Raw genomic sequence first — 20,292 nt, 5'->3', positions numbered from 1 at the left:
CTTACCAATGGATTCCATGCTTAGGAGCTGACATAGTATGCTTCAATAGATTGGCGAGCAGAAATCAAGCCTACCGTTCACCAGTCGTCGATCCCTCGATCTTCTGTGCCCCAGAAGCGGGCATACGATCAAGGCGAAGCTACAGAGTCTGAAAGTTCGCAAAGCAACATCATCTCCGGAGACATTGAAGATCCTTCGACACATGGAACAGATTTGGACAGACCGGCAAAATCTCTGTCGATAACTTCTGGGAAATCGCTCATAAATCCAATCTCCTTGGAGAACCCCCGTCCCAACATATCAGTTGGTCTTTCGGACATAGCACTTGCCGAGAATCTACAATCTCGTCAGGTTAACGATGCGAAATACTTGTTGATCGATCTCCAAGATAATCGTCAACTGATTAGCGACCCTGGAGTAACCCCACTCAACTTACACTTTCCATTTCTCGTTTTCGAAGTAAAATCCGCCTCAACGGGGGGTAATCTCTATCAAGCACAAAATCAGTCTGCGGTCGGTGGTGCGTCGGCAATCGAGATTCTAAGGGCACTGTACAAGTTGTGTGAGGGGCATATACCGAACACATCAGCCCGAAATGCTCCTAGCACTGCTTGTCAATTCCTTACGTTTTCAGTGACGACTGAGGGGCCTGTTTGCGAGTTATGGGTCCATTTCTGGAATGAGCTTGACGAAAGTTACTGCATGGGAAATATTGATATATGGCGATTCACACACAAAAGCAAAGCGTCTAATTTTATCTCCAATCTGTCAAGCATTCTGAACTGGGGATCAACTACTTTTCGAGATAGAGTTGTTCAACAGTTGATTCTGTTTTGTAGCCAGATTATCCCTTCGGCGTCGTGACCGCTTCAATTTATGTTATGGGCAATTGATGATTACTGGGCATTTAGATTTTATCACTCTGTATTTTTAAGCCTCATTCTAATTAGAAGAAGTTTGATCCGATCATCAGTCTTTCTTGTATCTAGGTTTGGTGCTGTGACCGACCACTAGTGGTTGAGTACTCGATGACCATCGTTTTTACGTTCGACAAGGTTTCTTCACAGACCAGTAGAAAGTACAGCTCGTCAACTGCTCGGTCCTTTAAATTCGGCAGAGCTTGGGTACAATGAGCGAGACTATATCTACTACCCAAGTGTGGACCCAGGCACTCTTTGGAATTTCCATTGCCACTATAAAAAGGACAAGCCCTTGCAGACGAAGCCGAAATGTCTATCATTCAAACGCTGATATCATTTTATATCATACCGGAAATGGGAACAATCCAAGTGCCCCAGACTCTTCCACGCCAGATTTCTGATGGATACAACTGCAAGAAGAGTGAGATTGAATCTATAGTCATGTCAAGCTGCCATTCAATTGATGAGTCTCCTGAAGCGAATATCGTGCGAGACCTTAGAAGCGAGTCTGCCGAGGATTTCCAGACTCGCAAAATCAGTTTGTTCAGAAGGCACCGTGCTGCTGCTATTGATGAGTTCACGAATACAATTATGAATATGTGGCCCAGCAGAGCCCCGGCTATGACGAGATATGATGGCCTTGTTGCTGTGAGCCAGTACGCTGATGTGCAAAAGGCTCTGATATTTGCCAGTGCTCTCTTTGAGAGTTGGTACGGCAACAAATGCTTCTTTGAGTATTTAACGGAAATAGAGACTATGCTTGGAAGGTTAAAGGAGACACAAACATTGCTTGGAATGACGTGCCAGGACATTGGCCCTACAGGAAGTTGGCAGCCATGGCGTGTCAAGCATGCGCAGCCAATTCTGAGGAGAGGACTTATCAGCATTGACGACATCTTTGCCTCTCTTGCTCCTTTTCATGTGCCATTCTCAGGTACGGACTTGACCGACTTCTAATTGAGAGGGGTGTAGTCCCTCTCTGTGCTTGCATTTGCCTATGCGTAGATCGAGATATTGAAGACCGTCCGTTCGTAGACCAATGTGCTTATTCGGATTGCATCCAGAACAGGCCGCTTGGATGCTGATCCCCACAATATTAACGTTGATTAACTTGAATTGTGAAAGCGACCACAGCGCTCCTCCAAATCTTTATTAGTTCGAATAAAAATGAGAGACCCTTGTAATTGTTCAGCAATGGATTGATCGTACGGCTTCAATAGTATTTATATTGCGTACTAAGTCTAGACTGTGGCGTATAATTAATAACACCATCAAAAACGCAAAACAATGATCGTCGTACATATTTTATACAATGTAGTTTTGCCAGGCTGTTGTAATCCATTGCCATTGGATGCTTGCTTCATGGATTTAACCGAATAAATCGTGGGGATTGGGGATCACGGGGAAGGTCAAAAGTGACATTCCACGCTGTCCGCAAACAGCTCCATTGATATAGCGCCTCTCGTGGTCATCATGATGACTCCCTCCAATTCTGGGAACCGCCCAATTGTGAGGCCAATCTGGACATGGAGGAAGAACGAACAAAAGGAAAGAGTACACGAGAGAGGATTGACGTCATGGCTAGACAAGATGACAATTCTTGAACTTCGGAGCTAAGACATACAAACCTGGAGATTGCTTTTGGCATGTAGGGGCCGTGCTCCTTCAGCTTCTCCTTCAGCCCTTGAAACCCATAGGTCGACATTTATTACCATCTGTCCTGCTTTTCGCCCCCAGCCGTATTCCAAGCGGTCCTGTTTTTTCTTTTTTCTTTCTTTCTTTCTTTCTTTCTTTCTTTCTTTCTTTTTTTTTTTGCGATATCTTCTTCGGCGGCCATCCGTGTGTTGTGTTGGCACAAATCTGGCGATGGCTGTCAGTGAAGAAACCCCCTTGCTGCACACCCGCCGCCAGCACAAGCAGAAAACCAAGGTCAGTCCTGTCCGCGACAAAATAGCCGTGTACGGTTCATTTATCGGTGAGCAAGATACGTAAATTTATCCAGACACGGCTATCTTACTGATATTACTACCCAGGCGTTTTCCTCGCAGCTGCAGACGAATCTATCGTTCTGTCCACATGGAGTGTGATCGCCTCGGAGTTCCACCGTCTGTCGCAAGGATCGTGGCTCCTAGCCGCGTATAACTTTGGGTGGTGCGTGTCATTGCCGGTGGTTAGTTACTCCAGTCGTTCTAAGGAGGGTGTTGAAACTGACGCTTTCGCGGGCTAGTATGGTACGCTATGCAACATTTACGGGAGAAAGAATGTTCTTATCAGTGCTTATGCGCTTTTTGCGGCGGGATGCCTGGCTTGGTAGGTAAATCCCACCATAGTTATCTATACGAATAGCTTCTAACCATTGATTCCGATGTAGCGGGAGCAGCAAGTCCATGGTTCAGCTGGTGTTGGCCCGAGTACTCACCGGAATAAGTGCAGGAGGAATGGTTTCGCTGGTATCGGTCATTCATACTGGTGAGTGTCTCTACCACCTCTTGCCACAATGACACTTTTTAATTCTCCAGACATGGTTCCCGCCGACGAGGTAGCCCTGCTCCGAAGCTACGCCAATGTGTTCAATGTTGTAGGCCGTAGTATAGGTGCTCCCCTAGGAGGTTATCTTATTGGTGCTGTGGGGTGGAGATGGTCTTTTATCGGTCAATTGCCCGTGGCAGCCATCTGTCTTCTAATAGGACTGTATGGACTTCCATCATCTTCAAACTCAACCAAGACTGGGGATGCAGGGGGAGGAAATGCTCGGCATAGCATTATGCGGCTTGACTTTGCCGGTCTTGCCAGCTTCTCTGTCACCACCGTTCTCCTACTCTTGCTCATGCAGGAGTTGAGCGCCCCTCCAGAAAGCCTCCAAATTCCGCTTACGATACTCATCACGGCGTTTTGCACTACAGTGCTATTGTTAATCGTGGTAGAAGCATACTGGGCTCGAACTCCACTGATTCCTTTGCACCTCATGAAGACTTCGCTGGGTGGGTTTTGTCTAAACCAGATAATGATGATGTCGAGCCGTTCGGGAGTGAGTTTCCCTCCCCCTGAATGCATGATTTATGTGGTACCTAACCTTCCTTATAGCTTATGAGTAACTTGGCTCCATACCTGATTCGGGTCAAGGGTGCAACAAGCTCATTGGCTGCGTCAGCCTTCGTGTTGGGTGCGGTTGGGGTGTCAATTGGAGCATTGATCGCAGGAAAAGTTATCAAAAGGTAATGACAATGCACCGTGGAACAATCATACTTCGATATGCGAGGTTATCTGACTATTAGCAGATGGAAACGATACCGAACCATGACTGCCATTGCCGTTTCTGGTGCTGTCCTGACCTACTTGCTCATTTTCATTCGCTGGCGAAATGGCTGCCACCTCTGGGAAGTAGTGTATCTGTTGCCCAATGGTATAGCCATTGGCATCCTTTTCACGACACAGTTCATTGGCATGTCGCTGGGCGCGCCGAACGAGAGCCTCACCACTTGCATTACTACATATTACCTTGCTCAGCAGTTAGGTAATATCATTGGACCGGCGATGAATGTGGCTGTTGTGCAACGCGTGTTTATGAGAAAGTTGGAGAAAAATCTAAACGGATGGGAAGAGAAGAAGGTTTGATCATACACCGTACGTGACTTGTACGAGTTTCATGCTAACCGTAGTGACCAGTTCATCGATCAGATTCTCAACGAAGAGAAATTCGCTCAGAGCTTGCCCACTGTGGTTCAGTGTATTGTCCGGTGGAGCTATTTGAATGCGTTCCAATTGGTGCCATGTGAGTACGATACTGTTGCTGAAGGGATACGAAGCTAATTGTTATAGTAATCTCTGTCGCATGTGCATTAATTATGCTGCCTACCGTGCTATGGGTGAAGGAGGAGAAACTGGAATAACCATGTATACTCGTTGGATTTGTATAGGTCCGTAATTTTTAATACTGAATGAATGGATTGCTTGTCGTTCATCTAAGAAGAAATGAATGTAGGGCTAGCAAGGTCTGCATTTGCCGGTACCCAGCTATGGTGCACTATGATGAATAGGCATGAGGAGTGAATCTAATCCGACTCTATTGACGAATGGGAGATCGGATACCATTATCGTTGAGTCTATTTGGTTATATCAAGGATAATTAGACGGGGCTTTCTCTCGACGAATTGCTTCAGTAAATGAGTATGCGCCACCGCCATAGTAGAGCTGTCACACCAGCTCCGTGAAGCATCAATTCCGGCATCAGTTCCACCAGGCATAGTGCTGATGCAAATTGGAATATAGCGTCTTCTGCGCCCGCGACACGTCCGATTTACTAATGACACAGTAGACAACCGGTTCATCAGCAGCTACAAACAGTCAGACTCACATAAATCAAACCAACCCAGCCAGCACCCCAAAAGGAAATACATACCAAGGGAAATCATATGCACAGGAATGCAACAAGCACTCAAGATCGAAAAAGTCGAAGCCAAAACCTCACTACAGTAAAGTTTCGACGCGATCTTCACCGACAGCATAACCATATCCCCCGACAACACGGGACGGCTATATGCCAGCATCTCATCCTGAGCGCGCCGCACAGCCTCCTCACTAACAGCGTTCGAGTCAATCGCGATCGTCACGCAATTGTCGCTGGTCAGCAGAAGCTCGACGGGGATGTTCGAGTCATCGATGATGGAGAGAATGCGGGCGTAGAAGCCGTAGTGGGTTAAATTTCTGTTTGAGTTCACGCAGAGAAGACTTATGTTCTCTTTTGCGGAGACGGAAATTTGGCGGTGGTCTTTGCATTTTGTTATGTCCTGGTTTACTGAGTCAGGTACTAAGGTACTACTAGTAGTGAGGAGTGGTTGGTCTTACCTCGGGCTTACCCGGCTGAATGAATTTTTCGGGACTGTGAAGAACATCCGTGTTTAACTTTGCTCCGAACTCCATGGTGGGGAACTTTTGGGGAGAAGGAAGATCGCTGTGGGGGTTCGCTAAATCGCAAAAACATGAAGAGTGGGAGTGGGAATCACTTCAATTGGGAAAGCATCCAGAAAGAGTCTGGTTCGGTGGGAGAATGAGTGAAAGATTAAAATTAAAGAGTGGACGTTGCGATGAGAAGAGAGTTGGAGGTAGATCGTGAGTCAGGGGCGGATCTAATCAATCGTTTAAAAAGCGGGTCTCTGGACTCCGGCTGCCGAAAAATGCCGCACTATGTCTTGTTGAATGGCATGCAGCTTGATGCAAATTGGTGTTCTTTTAATAGGCACTAAGAGTAAAGAGGACAACTGTCGCTAAGATGAATAATCAGATAAATGCAGGTCAGACTCACTGGAATGCCGGATTGACTTTGGAAGTGTCCTGTTGAAAACTTGAAATACCATGGCCCCCCGGGGTAAATTACATGCCTCTTACTTGTATGTGCCTGGATTAACCCTTCAGATAAAAAAGGGTGTTATTTTCTGGCTTTACGCTGTTACCCATGCATCTTACCTGCATTGTTGCTGGCATTGCGTTTGAGCCACAAGGTATGGAATGGCTGGAACTAGGGGCTGGGTCATGTAAAAACTCCTTACTAGCATACATAAGTCATCTACAAGGATACACCTCGAAAATTCCTACAATGTTCATTATGGCATACTCTCTGCCACAGCAGAATTTCTTAGTCTGTGCGCGGAGCAGCAAAAAACTTCGGGGTCCACTATGGACGGCAGTACTCCGGAGTAATTCGGCAAATGTATATTTCCATGCTATCACAGAATATATGTACAAACCGCTGCTGTCTATTACACTGAATAACTGTGAAAAAAAAAAAAAAAAAAGAGCAAAGTGGCAATTCCTAATCCTGGTAGATCATGCGCAGCTTTGATTCAGAGGGCGATGTGAGTGGTTGCCCTGAATGCCCAGCATCTAATGCAGGAGGACAGCCTCCGGTCCCGTATAAGACAACCGGGCCCGCACGCCAAAGACGCTTAATGTTTCCGGACCCATTTCTCACCCACAACCATGGTTTCTCTGAGAGGTCTCCTGAAAATTTCCCTGCGCCATCCCCGACCCACTGCTTCGGCATTGAGAGCGTCCGCTGTAGCCCCCGCATCTGGCTCTCCGTTCATTAACAATTCGCAGGGGGCTTCGGCGGCTGTGGCGGAGTTATCGGATGCTCTTGGCACTGTTTTTGACCAGATTGACCTTGATGGTGGGGCATCGTTTTCTTAGAATATTATAACCGTTACTTATTGTGACCAGGTGATTTGAATAGCCAGATTAATGGATTGCTGGAGCGACTCGATCAAGAGGCTTCCCAGTATGGGAACTCTCAGTTGAAGGATGAGCAGTATTCTGACTGGGAATGGTATGAAACATATAGTTTCTTGACTTCTGAATGTCCCCATTAATGTGTATGTCACAGCTCCCCGGAAAAAGCCGAATTGATCTCCATGGCGTGGCACTGTGCCCGAGAAGCTTATGAAACATCGTCGGGTCTACCTAATAACCCTGCTCGAAATGAGAAATGGAAACTCGAACCAGGCGATTGTATTGTTCCATCCACTGATGGGACAATCAAAGCTGTCTCTTTCAGTCGCGTATCATCAGTTGAGAAAGGAACTGACAACAAGGACCTCCCTGTTCTGGTAGTTGCTATTCGAGGGAGTGCTAGTGCAGTCGACCACATGGTAAATGCTAACTATGAGCCGCGGAATGCAGACAACTTTATTGTGAGCCTTGCCCAGTAGCATGTGCATGTCTATAGTTGCTATTTTGCTAATAAACAAATGGCACAGGATATATCTCGGCTTGCGCCTGAGAACAGCACCACTCTTGAGGCGCATTCGGGGTTTCTGAATAGCGCAAAAGCTCTAGACAAAACCGTGTCACAGAGGATAAACATGTATATTCGTGAGAATGCAAGCAACTACAGCCACGTCTTATTTACTGGTCACTCAGCAGGTGGTGCTGTTGCCTCACTTTTGTTTCTTCGATATCTAGCACAGGAAAGCCTCTGTAAGAGACTCACTACCTTAATTAGTCTGAATAACTTTTTGGCTGACATAAGATAATAGATGCAGGGACCCGATTCTCGTGTATAACATTTGGGGCACCTCCAGTGGTAACGGTGCCTCTCTTGGAAAGTCCAATGACTGGAATTTCCAGCGGAGTGTGCCTAAATATTATTAACGAATTCGACCCTGTCACTAGGGCAGACGGGTCATACAAGCATTGCTTGGTGGATCTGATCCACTCAATGTACAACCAGCAACCGTCCCTGCCTAGATCTGAGCCGTCGAGTACCACGGTTGATTCGTTGCTTACCGATGACAGCGAAAATTTCTCAAAAGGAAAAGACTGGCCTGTTCTACCTTCAATTTACTCACATGTTGGCCCTCGGATCGTTCTTCTACTACGAGTTAAGACCAGTCTCAAGGAGAGCTCTCTTCGGTTACGCGCTATTGAAGTACCCCGGGCCGACTTTGACAGACTGTTATTCTGTCGGGTTGCAGTGCATCGACGAGTATGCTATGGGGAGAGGGTGGAATTGATTGCCAAGGGAGAGCTTAATGGGAGAAATACTTGGGAGGATACTATGTCCGAATGATGTGGTCAGATTGTGATAGACATAATTAGCTAACTGTACTACTACCAATATTATGATGGCTACAGTAATCAGCGTATCGGAAGGGCTACTCCCTTCCGTCTCGCGATCTCGACCGCCCTATAATAACGCACATCCTCTTCCACCTTCTTCACAATGTTATCAGCATCGCAATCAACATCATCTATAATATCCATGTCATCATTTGCCACAAAAGCTTCCATCGCAGATGAAACAGCCTCACAATCCCAACAAAGACAGACATGATATTGCTGCCCGAACGCTATCTGAAACAGCTCTTGCGTCTTATCGAACCGAATATCCAAGAACGACTTCCCCAACTTGTCATCGTGATTGACCATCCGTCCAGCACGTTCAACCAAACTCGTCCGGTACTGCTCCGGATTGCACAGATGAGTATGCCAAACCAGATCAACGTCCAGCGTCGGCACCAGAGTCGTCTTCGGATAATCACGAAACAATTGCAGGAATTTCTCGTAGCGGTCAATGGCGCGACGAAGCGTCCCGTCAACTGCTGGGCTGCGGATCCAAAGATGGTCGTGCATCTTCTCTACAAATTTGAGCTGTCGTTCGACATTTGCCTTCAAGGCCTTATTCCTGAGAGCCGAGGCTCTCGTGGCTTGAACCATCTCCACGAAAGCATAATTAGCTGGAGTATCTATATATTTCAATAGTGAGAATGAGCTCGTCTTTGAGCCAGACCCGTACTGAGAAAGGACGTGTTTAGCGTGACTTTCGCGTTTGCCGAGTTCAATGAGCGTCTCGAAAAGGTCGGGTTTAAATTCTGCTTTTTTCTCTAGCCAGTTCTTGTGGGCCTCGGGGAGAGTGTAAGACCAGTCTCGAGAGTTTATTGCTTCATGCTGTTTGAACTTAGTTAGAAAGTGCTCGGTATTTCAATAGTCAGGAGTGCGAAACATACGATTTGTTGCCATGGAAGGGGAGCTTTGCGCATCCGTTCCAACCTATGTTTGACACAGTAGAAGTCAAAGTCATCGGGGTTCAGTAAGAAGGCATGCCACACCATAAGCACATCTGTGTAGTATTTTAGTAAGGTTCCTCCGACGGATTCAAGAACATATAGGAGAGAAAGATAGACTTACCGACAGGAGGTAATAAACCCAGCCGTGATGGCTCGTTCTCATTCTGTGAATTAGCACCGGAGAGAGACACCATATTAACCGTCCGGATCCATCTGGTGAATCGGCCGACTGCAAGCTCCAGGAAATAGTGCCATTTGTCCTTTCTCCTCGTTTCAAACTGGGTGTCCTTTACTGTGACTGTATAAGACTCATATTTACGGAGTTGTGAAGAATACCGCTTGCGGTAGACTGTTCTTATATTAGGTTTGATGCCGAAGGTATTATCCAGGTCCGTGGATTGCTGGACCCTGTCTCGTAGAGCATGGAACACTTCCAGCAGCTCGAGGTGGATGGCACATTCGCTGATGGTGGGGATATCAGTACTGGTTGAGTGTGACGAAGATTGGAATAGTTGTGGATCTGGTATTAGAGGCTCTTCTGACTTGTCTCGAGCTCTTTCATAATGATATGCGGTATTAGAGAATTTGGCACTGATAATTTCAGCGCCGCTTGCGCGATGAAGAGACGCGAGGTTTAAGGAGACGAGAGCCATATCTGTGATGATCAAGGATGGGTTGCTAGTAGATTGAGGAGACGATAGTGCACATAAAATAAAGAACTAGGCGCCATAAACTCTAGATGTACCATCTTCTCCATAAATATCGCCAAGCTGTCTCAGCCTCCGTAAGTAAGGCGTTGCTTAGCGTTCAACCCTCCCGAATACGAGGCGAGTGCGGAGATCCGGCAAGGCTGCACGACACCCTCGCGTGATTTAATAACCACTCCTTGGCAATTTGCATTAGCAGTCCTTAGCCTCAATCTAGGTTTCTTAAAGCTCCGAGTACATCACTTCAATCTTCAAGATTACTATTACATCATGAACTATCACAATGGGTTCAAGTCACGTACAGCGACGGCTTGAGGAATCAGGCACGGCTAGAATACTGGTTTGCTACATTTACGCCGTATTTGCTCCTTTGTTTGCATTTGCCATCGTTCAAACCTTGACACTACCATCTCCAAAAGAAGTTAAATTCTTGCTGCATAGAATCGACCATGGCCTCTCCCTTCTTCACGGTCTCGAGTTAGTTAGGGCCGTAGTATGTACCATTGAATTGATTTTAGTACGCGGAGAAATTAGCGCTGACGGTATTCCTCCGCTACCAGGCCTGGGTTCTGCTAGCTCTAGCAATCCTTATATTCTTCCTTCTCGGGGCACGAGAATGGTATATTGCACTCATGGGGACGCTGAAGCTAACTTTGACTGCTCTTATTGTAGCCGGGGTAGGGATGCAGTCAAAGGTCCTCCCAAATACCTTTGCTGGTTGCAATAGCTTAGCGGCAAGTTGGCATGAGGCCTTGCCGATGGACATGAGGGACCCTCCTACAGGCAGCGAAGCCTCACTGCATTCTGCCTGCAAAAGAATGGTTGAGCATTGGGCATTCGCGATTGCCGTGGTGTAAGACTATGCGTATTTCTCAATTCCAATGGTAGCAGCTAACCGCACGCAGGATTTTTTACGTTCCCTATTCCTCGCTCATGATCTTTCATGGCGTTCGAGGAATTTTGCATCCCCGTCCACGTCGTCATTGGTATTCTAAGACTAGTAAATATTTCAGAGTTCAAGTGGCAATTTATTTCGCTCTCAGGTACATAGCAAAGGTCTTTCGGCGACTGAAACCGCAGTCTGGAAAGCCACCAACGCACGTCGTGACGCGGCAGGGTAACATGATTAATCGGCGCTCAAATATCTTTACTGACCTTCGTCGTCATAAGAGATCTACTAGCTTGCCTACACATGTCCTGCCTTCTAACGTTCTTCTGAAGATTGCTACATATGTTCATTATGTGGAAATCGTCAATCTACACACTGCCTATGATAAGCTATTCCTCGCTTATATCGGGAATGAAGACGAAGAGTCGAAGCTTGAGCAGCTTCGAATGTATACCTGTTTATCAGAGGATAAAGAAGAGTGCAAACTCTGCAGAGCGCAAATATGCGAGGTATGATCGTATCCAGCAACGGCGCACATATAATGGGTCACTAACTAAGATACTAGTCATGCCGGAGATCCGTTCCCGTCCCGCATACAACAATACTCATGCATCTGGAATCCTGCAAGCCAAACTGCTCTAGTTGCTTTCTCAAAACCTACAAGTCGACAATATCTCGGCCATGCGGGTTGGAAAAAGCGGGACCTAGCTTTCAGCATAGAAACGTCTGTCGGAACTGTGCGGCGATGACCTACTCGGAAAAACTCCGGATGGTGGAACTACAGGCTCAAGCGGAGATGCGTAAATTCTCTAAGGATGGTTTATTTTGTGCAGATTGCAAGAGTAAGTTGCCACCGTCGGGTCCGCGATGGTGGATTTGTTCTTGTGGACGGGAGTGCAGTCATCATGTTCATCCCCCGTGGGGCTTGGGGAGCAATAGCTAGGCGCACATGGTGTTGGATTGTAATTTGATGGATGCTGGGCTCAACATCATTGGATGATTCTAGGTCTATAATGGTAATGATTTGCATGTTTTATGGTAGAAGGATTATGCCGATAGCACAGCGACATAATACCAGATGAACCCAATCTACTAGGGCTATTTTCCATTTCCGAAGGGGAAGCACGTGCCAGCTCCAGAGAATCTCCTCTCACAACTTCTGTAGGCAACAACAACGCCTTACTACTGTCAACCCAAACCAATGACATGAATGACTCACTCTCGCAGCCTCACTTCCAGTTTGACTTTCATTTTGAAGAATCCTCGACGCAAGGCAGAAACATCGGCCGACTGATGCAATGCAATGCAGGTACACGAGAACTATCGAGATACCGTTTCCTTGGCGCAACCGCGCCCCGGCCTCGCTAGTTGCCCGTGGCCGCAGCTCGTATCCTACGAAATGTGCTAACCGCAAATGGGCCAAATCACGCGAAGGCAGAATGCTGATCTATTGGTGCTGTTCCGCATGGCTGTTCTACCGTTGAGCCTCACCACGATGAACTCGTGACTCGTCTATCTGGGGGACTTGAACTCCCTCTGATCTATACTGTATCGCAATATATATTTATTTATCAAGAGCTGAATACTAAGTTTCTATTGTTGGACTAACCACCAGATGAATCATTATGGCTCGACTAAAGGCTTTCGATAGCTTGCATCGGTCATCGCAACCAAATATCACACAGGCACCCGATACATCATGGGAGCCGATTGGACCAGGGAAAGCCCACCTCCTTCAAGAGCTTGAAGCGCTCTACTGGAATGGTGTCGAAAGTGAACTGGAGAATATCATCCGTACGCTGAAAGTTTGGCAACAGCCAGAGTACGCGGGTATCAGTATTCGCGATGAGAATGATAATAACATTCATGGCTTTGACACATTCCTTGATCAGGTGTGTCAAGAGGCGAGAGCGTTCGCTATTCGCTATGGTTAGTTCTGCCCATCAGAACCTTGCAGAGGTCTATGGTATGTGTTATATAGATGGTGATTAATGCTATACAGGGGAGACAAAGCTACAAGACATGGCCAACCAGAAACCAGCACAGGCGATATTGTCGCGTAATCTTTCTTACAAGGAGGCGCTGAAGAGGGTCATCCTTGATACTCGAGCGGAGTATTTTAGTAAGAAGATTAAAGAGGAGGTTCGAGAGCAACTGAACAGTAAGTTTTCGTTTTCATGCTTTGTCTCGATTTTGCTGCTAATACAGTATTCTCGGTGAAGCTATTCCAAGACTGTCTGGTGTCGAATTGCGAGCGTGGATGCTGCTCCAGAATGCTGGTAAGTACGGAGTACTGGTAGTTAACCATAACTGAGGTAACTAACTCATGCTAGGTTTTCTTGACATTGATAAGCTTATCGAGCATCGGCCGCCACTGGATAAGTTAAGTTTTTGGAAACGACCAGCAATTCCACAGCGTATGTCACTATGTTAGTCTAAACATGTATAATTGGCATATACTCATGAAAATAGTCAAGCTCTCTAACTTCGATGATCAATGGATCCCTCAGTTCGCCCCAATGGAATGTGCTGAATGCAGAGCCATCATCCGTGGAAGCATGTTCATCAAACAGGAACAATCCGACGCACCACAAAAAGCCTCTCACACCATATGCGAGGACTGTTATCGGTCTTACTATTATGGCGACGAGTCAATATTCAAGAGATACAAACATTGTGTACTAGCTGATTCTATTCACTCTAGCATGAGCAGGAAGATGTGCGAATGCAAGGATGTGCCTCACTATGATTCACAGGGATGTCCACGGTGCCTGTTCCCCCTGAATGATGAAGATAGACATGTTTCCTACATATCGAGTCATCGGTGCACGATACTGAAGCTCTCTGAGTTGGTTACATATGCAAAGTACCAGGGGCTTCTACGTACCGCCAAAGCGAAACGGAAGAGGGACCGGCGATTGTCTGATGCCTCGTGGATCTCAAGATTAGTTGGCCGATCTCGGGGCAGGCCGAACACCCAACGTACAGCAGCACAGCGTGGACAACCTTATAATCTAACGCCGCAAACATATGGAACAAAAAAGCAACCAGCCCTTCGTGTCGTGACGGAAAATACTCGTCAGGGAGATCACCGAGATCCTGTGACGAGTACCACGAATGCAGCGACGGAGTCGAAGGCAGATGAAGATATCCCGCTTTTCTTTCGTCAGTTCACTGAGAAGTACCCTTTTGGAAACGTGCATATGGCTTTGCGTGTAGGTCCATTGGTTATCGAGAACGGTGTTTCCCAGTAAGTATATGTCTCACCCAAAAGGGGGTTCTCGCAAATGGAGAGACATGATCTGATCAGTTACGACTAGCACAAAAGCAGGTGCTCTCATCACCCTAAGGGAATCTCCCGTCTTTCACGAACGCTTTACACGTGGGACACACCAACGCAGCCTAGCAGTTGGAGGAGACTCGGAGAGGCTTTTATGGCAACAACAACGTCAGATAGGCCAGCCAAAGAGATACAAAGCTTTAATGAAACAGATTGTCGGGGCTCCCTTTACTGGAGTCCTTTCACAGAAACCGGAGAGCGACCAAGAGAAAGAGATAATAGAGCTCCTCGTGGCAGCCAGCAAGCAGCCGTTCGATAATCCTGGCTTGCCCATAATGGAACAGCAAAAGATCCTCGACGCCGCATTAGGCTCTATTATGGCAAAGCTAAGGAATCTGCTCAGCTCAAGAGTGATGGTATACCTCACCAGCATTGCCCGGCGTCTTCTTGACCCCGAAAACATACTCACATGGAGTGCGACAAGCAACAATTGCCAGAATTTCTGCAATTCTTTGATCGACACAGATCTATTTGAGCCACTAACTAATGGCCCACATATGCAATCTATCGAGACACCCTCTCCGCTCTATCTGATGAGCTTTGTCTGCCCACCAGAGGGCTACCTGAACAACAAGATCGTTAGTAAATTCGATGTCCCAATTGGATTAACCGAGGAGTACCTTCTTCGTTTCCACTACGGCCGCCATGACGAGGCAGACTTGATTGACACCCTCCAGGAATACTGGTACGACTGGGGAGCTTTTGATTCTACATTATACAACTACCAGGACCTCTTCCCATGGGATTGCACTGAAGCATACAGGAGATATCCGACTAAGTGTGGAGATTGCAACCTATCGAAACACGTCTGGGCATTTCCCTTTGATTCATGGTCTATTATCGGGCTTCACCTCTACCGCGATAAACACATGTATCAGCCTAAACAAAATGCAGATGCCAAAACTACCAACCCCTGGTTACGAGACCGTCTCACCATTCTCACAGCGTCGTCTATCCTCGCCCATGCTGCAACAGCAATGGCTAAATCCCCGACGTTCTGCAAAGCGACAGCCTGGCTCCACTCTAAAGAAAAGGGACTACGCCGCATCGACCCTTCTCTCGCCCGGGTCAAATTAGGAGGTATCCACCGCGCCCAACCATTCAGTCACTACTTCGAGGCAGGGACCTACAGTCACTATTTCCTAGCAGAATGGGCGTTGAAAAAGCGTGCGTATAAGATAATTGACTATGAGACTCTCCGAGATGGCCGTGCAAAGCGACAGGATATCCGTATAGGCAAGGGAAGATTCACAGACACCGGCAGCAAGCCATTGGACTTCAATCAATCATTCGATTGGTTCCGAGGACTTGATCATAGTGCTCCCGATTATGACTACTGTGATAACCAGGGACAGATAGAAACTGACGCCCAATTTGAGGCCCAGGCTAATGCTAGCATTGCAGCTGCTCTTATCGCTGATTCACAGCTGGGCTGTATACAGAATGCTGAACATGTGGAGGCGCAGGCGGCTGCTGCTGCTGTGAATTGTGGATCGGGATGTGGGACTTCGACGGCGCCATCGCATGTTTGTGGATCTTCTTCCTCTTCTGGAGGAGGAGGTGGTGGATCTAGTAGTTGTGGTGGTGGAAGTAGCAGCTGTGGTGGAGGTAGTAGCTGTGGAGGGGGAGGAGGAGGAGGTGGTGGCGGCTGTGATTGATATTTGTATTGGGAACGCTGCCTTTATATAAACTGTAAAGACCCTCTATAGAACCGTTGAGCTTTAGTCAAGTGATATCTAGTTTATGGAAGACGAAGCTTCGATTTCTGGAACTTAGCGCTCCATTACAACTAAGTGATCATTTCCAGAAACATATTAACATATCTAGATGGTAACCACTGTCATTCCAGCTCCAGATATTGGCAGCCAGCTCTCAGGCAAACCGAGCCTCTATACCATGGACAGTCTAGTCAAGTAAATGTGGTAAAGTATTGTGAAACTACTGTGACCTGCTTACTTGGAAATGGTGGTCCCTGTGGGGCTAAGGTTAAGTCATTGATCGTACATATATACCCCGACTAGAATCGCTGATTCAACACTAAATTGAGCATTTAGAGCTGAAAGAAACTAGACACATCTATATACCAGTCACTACGATTCAGCAAACAATATGGCATCATCAATTGCCAACAAAGTCTTCATCGTCATGGGCAGTGCATCCGGAATGGGCCTCGCCACAGCAACCACTCTCCTGGCCAAGGGTGCATTCCTAGGACTATGCGATATAAACCAAGACGGTCTATCCAAACTCATCCAATCACTCAACGAACCCCAAAGAAACAAAGTAATCACACAAGTTGTGGACATCACAAACCACCCAGCGCCTCATTCCTACACTCAACGAAAAAGAAATTCGGCCGAATCGACGGAATAGCTAGATTCGCGGGCACAGCGAGCCATAAACTCGGCCACCAAGAGATCTACGAGATAGACGAGACGGAATACAACTTCGTCATGGACATTAACGTGAGAGGGATTTTCAATATTCTCGGCGAAGCACTCAAACCGTGATTGTTACAGGAACCGGGGAGTATCGTCCATGCTGCGAGTATGTATTCTGAGAGGGGGTTTGCGAAGGGTTCGGGCTATAGTGCTAGTAAGCATGCTTCCATTGGGTTGGTGAAGAGTGCTGCCGTTGAGGTGGGGAAGAGGGGATAAGGGTTAATGCTGTGTTGCCGTGGGTTCTCTCTCTCTCTCTCTCTCTCTCTGTGCGTGTGTGTAGAGACTGATGTTATATGTTCAGAGGCCCTATTCATACTCCTATGCTTCGTGCGAATGTGGACAGTGGAGGTGAGGGTACTGCTCCCGATGTACCACTGGGTAGACTTGGTATGGCGTCGGAGGTTGCGGATGTCGTTGCGCTTCTTTTGAGTGATGAGGCTAGGTATGTTACGGGGGCTACTTGGGCGGTGGATGGTGGGGCGAATTCTTGAGCTGTTTCTACTTTTTTTGAACACTTGGTGTCAAATAGGATCTGCGTTTAGGGTTGGAAATGAATGATGCTCCTCCCAAGTGTATGCACTAATAATGGTTCGCACTAGTTATAAAGGTTAGTTAGTTCCCGGCGCTAATGCAAGTTGCTTACTCCGCTAATCTATACAAGGCTAGTCGGATATCACCTCCAACCTGAAACATAGGATCGATCTAAGCTTCGGGGATGACAACTACCAAAACTGTCTGTGGCGGATCATCATATTTGTCAGCTGTCAAAACTATTTTATAAAAAACAGCATAAGCAACTTGCAGCATCCGCGCCAGTAATCATCATACAGCTGACTTGTAATGGCACCAACAACCGAGATGATCCCCGTGGCTCAAATGCCACAACAAGTTGGTGTTCGGGGACCCCAAGATGACTGGACAGGAATCATTGATCGAACAGAACGAAGGAAATTACAAAATCGGATTAATCAACGATCATATCGTAAGCTGATCCATTGATCACCATCTCGCCTTACAATTTCTTGAATCAAGGATGGACGTTGTTGCAATGACTTATGTAAAAGGAAATTATAACGTAATTGGTAAGCGAGCGGGCCATGCAAGTGAGCGGGCCAACGTACGCGTTTTCTATATATCTATTCTTTTAAGGCTATTTAACCACCAGCCATACCATTAAAAATATCTAAATTATCAAAATATTAGGTGGAGTAGAAAGGCAGGGTTTTATTAGCTATATTAGCTATTAAAAAAAATTAAATTACTAATATTTATGCGGCAGCTCGTGCTTTTAATATACTCTATATAATACTTTAAAAACGTCTATTAAGATATATATCTTAAATAGATATATGTATAAATAACTATAAAATAATTTCTAGTAAAGAGAAATCACTTAAAAAATAGATTCTATTACTAGATAAATGTGGAGTATTTTTTTGGTCTATATATATATAAAAAATAGCTAATATCCTACTTTTAAAGTGTAATACTATCTTCTCTTTACTATTATAAAGAAAAAATAGATATACAACTTTACTAAGTATATATCTAAGCTTAAAATCTATTTTATATATCGCTATAATTATTAATATATTAAAGTAGAGAATCCTAAGATTTTAAGTATTTAGTTTAAATAGATAAATAAGACTATTTAAAAATATAGTATAGCTTTAAGTAATATATATAATTTTAATAAAATAAGATTTATAATAGGCCTAATAGCTGTAGTTAAAGTTATTACTAGATCTAATATACTAAAGAAACTGTTTTTATTATAGCTAAGAAACTAAAAATAGATCACTACTATAAAATATATTAGTTTTAATAAATAGACTCTATTTTTCTATATTATTTTTAAAAATAAGATATATATAGAGACTTAGTATAAAAATAATAAAATTTTTTTTAATTAAAGAATTAAGATTAGTTCTAATAACTAAATAAGTAATAAAATTAATCTATATTAATTATAGAATTATTTTATATCTTATACTACCGGCTGATCTATAGAAAAATATTATTTACTTATTCTAGATAGCTATAATAGTTATCTAATATCTTAATTTAATTAAATCTATATGTCACAGAAATGATAACGATCATGCAAGGTGACTGTATAGTATACCCTGTCCCAGGTGCATGGACATCCCGGTGGCCGAACGGCGTCTTCGGTGTCTATATCCGTTACCTTTCTAATAACGTACAGTGGCCCCGTTAGAAGGATTGATCATTGTATACAGAGAATCTTAGGGGTCCTCGGCTATAAATTAGTACTGTAGTTATTAGTAGGAAATCAAGAATCAATCTTCTGTCTCTAGTATCTACTGCCTTGTAACGGCGGGTTGCCTCAGGCAACTAGATCCCCCGCAGGCGAGCCGCCAGCGGGCCGTTGGCTTACGTAACGCACAAATATATTTATGTTAGAATCGCGCAGAGGATTCCGATCCTCAAGCGATTCGTTCTGTTATACTAGATAGGGGAACTGCCATACAATCCTAAACAACCTTGAGCTTCCTAGTACTGCCTTCCTGAAGCCCGTTGGCCGACCGCGCTCCGCAGGCCTACCGCCTATAGATAGTAGTACGCCGGCAGAGCGCTTACATGCCTAGTGCTTTACCCACGTATCTTTACCTAGTTGACAGGTTCTTTACTCTGACTAGTAGATATTTCTTTGACAATTCTGATTCTTCTTTTTAATTACCTAAGAATGTCGTTGGCATTATTATCCCGATTATCTGATGGAGATATTTCTTCACCTCTAAGAACCCCTGACGAAAATATGCCTTCTTTTACAGAAATAGTTCTAGAAACTATTCCCGAATTAAATATCCAAGAAAGCGAAACTTTCTAAAGTCTAAGAGACACTATTTAACGGCTGGAGAATCGACTATAAAGTAAAGAATCTTTATGAAATCGCCGACGATCTAGTTTCGCTTCGTTAATGGATGGCTGCACTGCTAAACTCTTTAAGAATATTTCTGAGTTCACTCTCGACTTTAGACTGCAACAAAGGTAGGAATGGATCCTTGACCTAGAATACTCCTTTAAGGGAGCGAAAAGACGCCTAAGAAGGGATGATCAGGAAATTATTGCAGCACTTCCTTATATATCCCCAATTTGTTGACAGCGATGGTACCGACATCTCGTAAAAAAGGAAAGAGATTAATGAAGAAATGCCGAGGAATCGTAACAATACTTTATAGAATAGACCCTCTCATTGATCAGGAATTTGGCTATTTTATAGCTCGATACTATAAGCCAGTTTTAAAAAGCTCGTTAATAAAAAGACTAAGATCCGAGAGAGTTTTATATCTACCTCGATTTCTTAGAGTAATATTTTCTAAGGTAATTAGAAAAAGAAAGAGCGTTTACTTTCTTTATAAAACTTCTTCCAGAATTATTGAAATATATATAAGAATACTATATAAAGCTTC

The 20,292-nt window shown here is 45.1% G+C and overlaps 6 protein-coding genes across 6 annotated transcripts; 4 read left to right on the top strand and 2 right to left on the bottom strand.

Moving 5' to 3' along the window:
* Window positions 1–1,274: 1,274 nt before the first annotated feature.
* AO090020000606 (uncharacterized protein) lies at window positions 1,275–1,877 on the top strand (the record flags this gene model as incomplete). Its single annotated transcript, XM_023237919.1, has 1 exon — window positions 1,275–1,877. The coding sequence occupies one exon, from the start codon at window positions 1,275–1,277 to the stop codon at window positions 1,875–1,877; it is 603 nt and encodes a 200-aa protein (XP_023092913.1).
* A 909-nt stretch (window positions 1,878–2,786) lies between these two features.
* On the top strand, window positions 2,787–4,535 carry AO090020000607 (uncharacterized protein; the record flags this gene model as incomplete). The annotated part of the gene is made up of 7 exons (XM_001824845.3): window positions 2,787–2,895; window positions 2,954–3,090; window positions 3,148–3,230; window positions 3,292–3,389; window positions 3,440–3,948; window positions 4,005–4,135; window positions 4,199–4,535. The coding sequence occupies 7 exons, from the start codon at window positions 2,787–2,789 to the stop codon at window positions 4,533–4,535; spliced, it is 1,404 nt and encodes a 467-aa protein (XP_001824897.3).
* Window positions 4,536–5,147: 612 nt separating this feature from the next.
* Window positions 5,148–5,840, bottom strand: AO090020000608 (uncharacterized protein; the record flags this gene model as incomplete). Its single annotated transcript, XM_001824846.3, has 3 exons — window positions 5,148–5,254; window positions 5,320–5,707; window positions 5,766–5,840. The coding sequence occupies 3 exons, from the start codon at window positions 5,838–5,840 to the stop codon at window positions 5,148–5,150; spliced, it is 570 nt and encodes a 189-aa protein (XP_001824898.1).
* A 1,056-nt stretch (window positions 5,841–6,896) lies between these two features.
* AO090020000609 (uncharacterized protein) lies at window positions 6,897–7,922 on the top strand (the record flags this gene model as incomplete). Its single annotated transcript, XM_023237918.1, has 5 exons — window positions 6,897–7,086; window positions 7,137–7,242; window positions 7,300–7,606; window positions 7,673–7,892; window positions 7,918–7,922. The coding sequence occupies 5 exons, from the start codon at window positions 6,897–6,899 to the stop codon at window positions 7,920–7,922; spliced, it is 828 nt and encodes a 275-aa protein (XP_023092914.1).
* Window positions 7,923–8,552: 630 nt separating this feature from the next.
* On the bottom strand, window positions 8,553–10,134 carry AO090020000610 (uncharacterized protein; the record flags this gene model as incomplete). The annotated part of the gene is made up of 3 exons (XM_001824848.3): window positions 8,553–9,362; window positions 9,422–9,534; window positions 9,603–10,134. The coding sequence occupies 3 exons, from the start codon at window positions 10,132–10,134 to the stop codon at window positions 8,553–8,555; spliced, it is 1,455 nt and encodes a 484-aa protein (XP_001824900.1).
* A 2,568-nt stretch (window positions 10,135–12,702) lies between these two features.
* Window positions 12,703–16,075, top strand: AO090020000611 (uncharacterized protein; the record flags this gene model as incomplete). The annotated part of the gene is made up of 6 exons (XM_023237917.1): window positions 12,703–13,006; window positions 13,080–13,238; window positions 13,300–13,356; window positions 13,411–13,494; window positions 13,550–14,327; window positions 14,479–16,075. The coding sequence occupies 6 exons, from the start codon at window positions 12,703–12,705 to the stop codon at window positions 16,073–16,075; spliced, it is 2,979 nt and encodes a 992-aa protein (XP_023092915.1).
* Between the last annotated feature and the right edge of the window lie 4,217 nt (window positions 16,076–20,292).

The sequence above is a fragment of the Aspergillus oryzae genome, chromosome 6, assembly GCF_000184455.2.
Source record: "Aspergillus oryzae RIB40 DNA, chromosome 6".
Taxonomy (NCBI): domain Eukaryota; kingdom Fungi; phylum Ascomycota; class Eurotiomycetes; order Eurotiales; family Aspergillaceae; genus Aspergillus; species Aspergillus oryzae.
The sequence above is the reverse complement of the archived record's forward strand: the minus strand, read 5'-3'. Positions and strand labels throughout refer to the sequence as shown.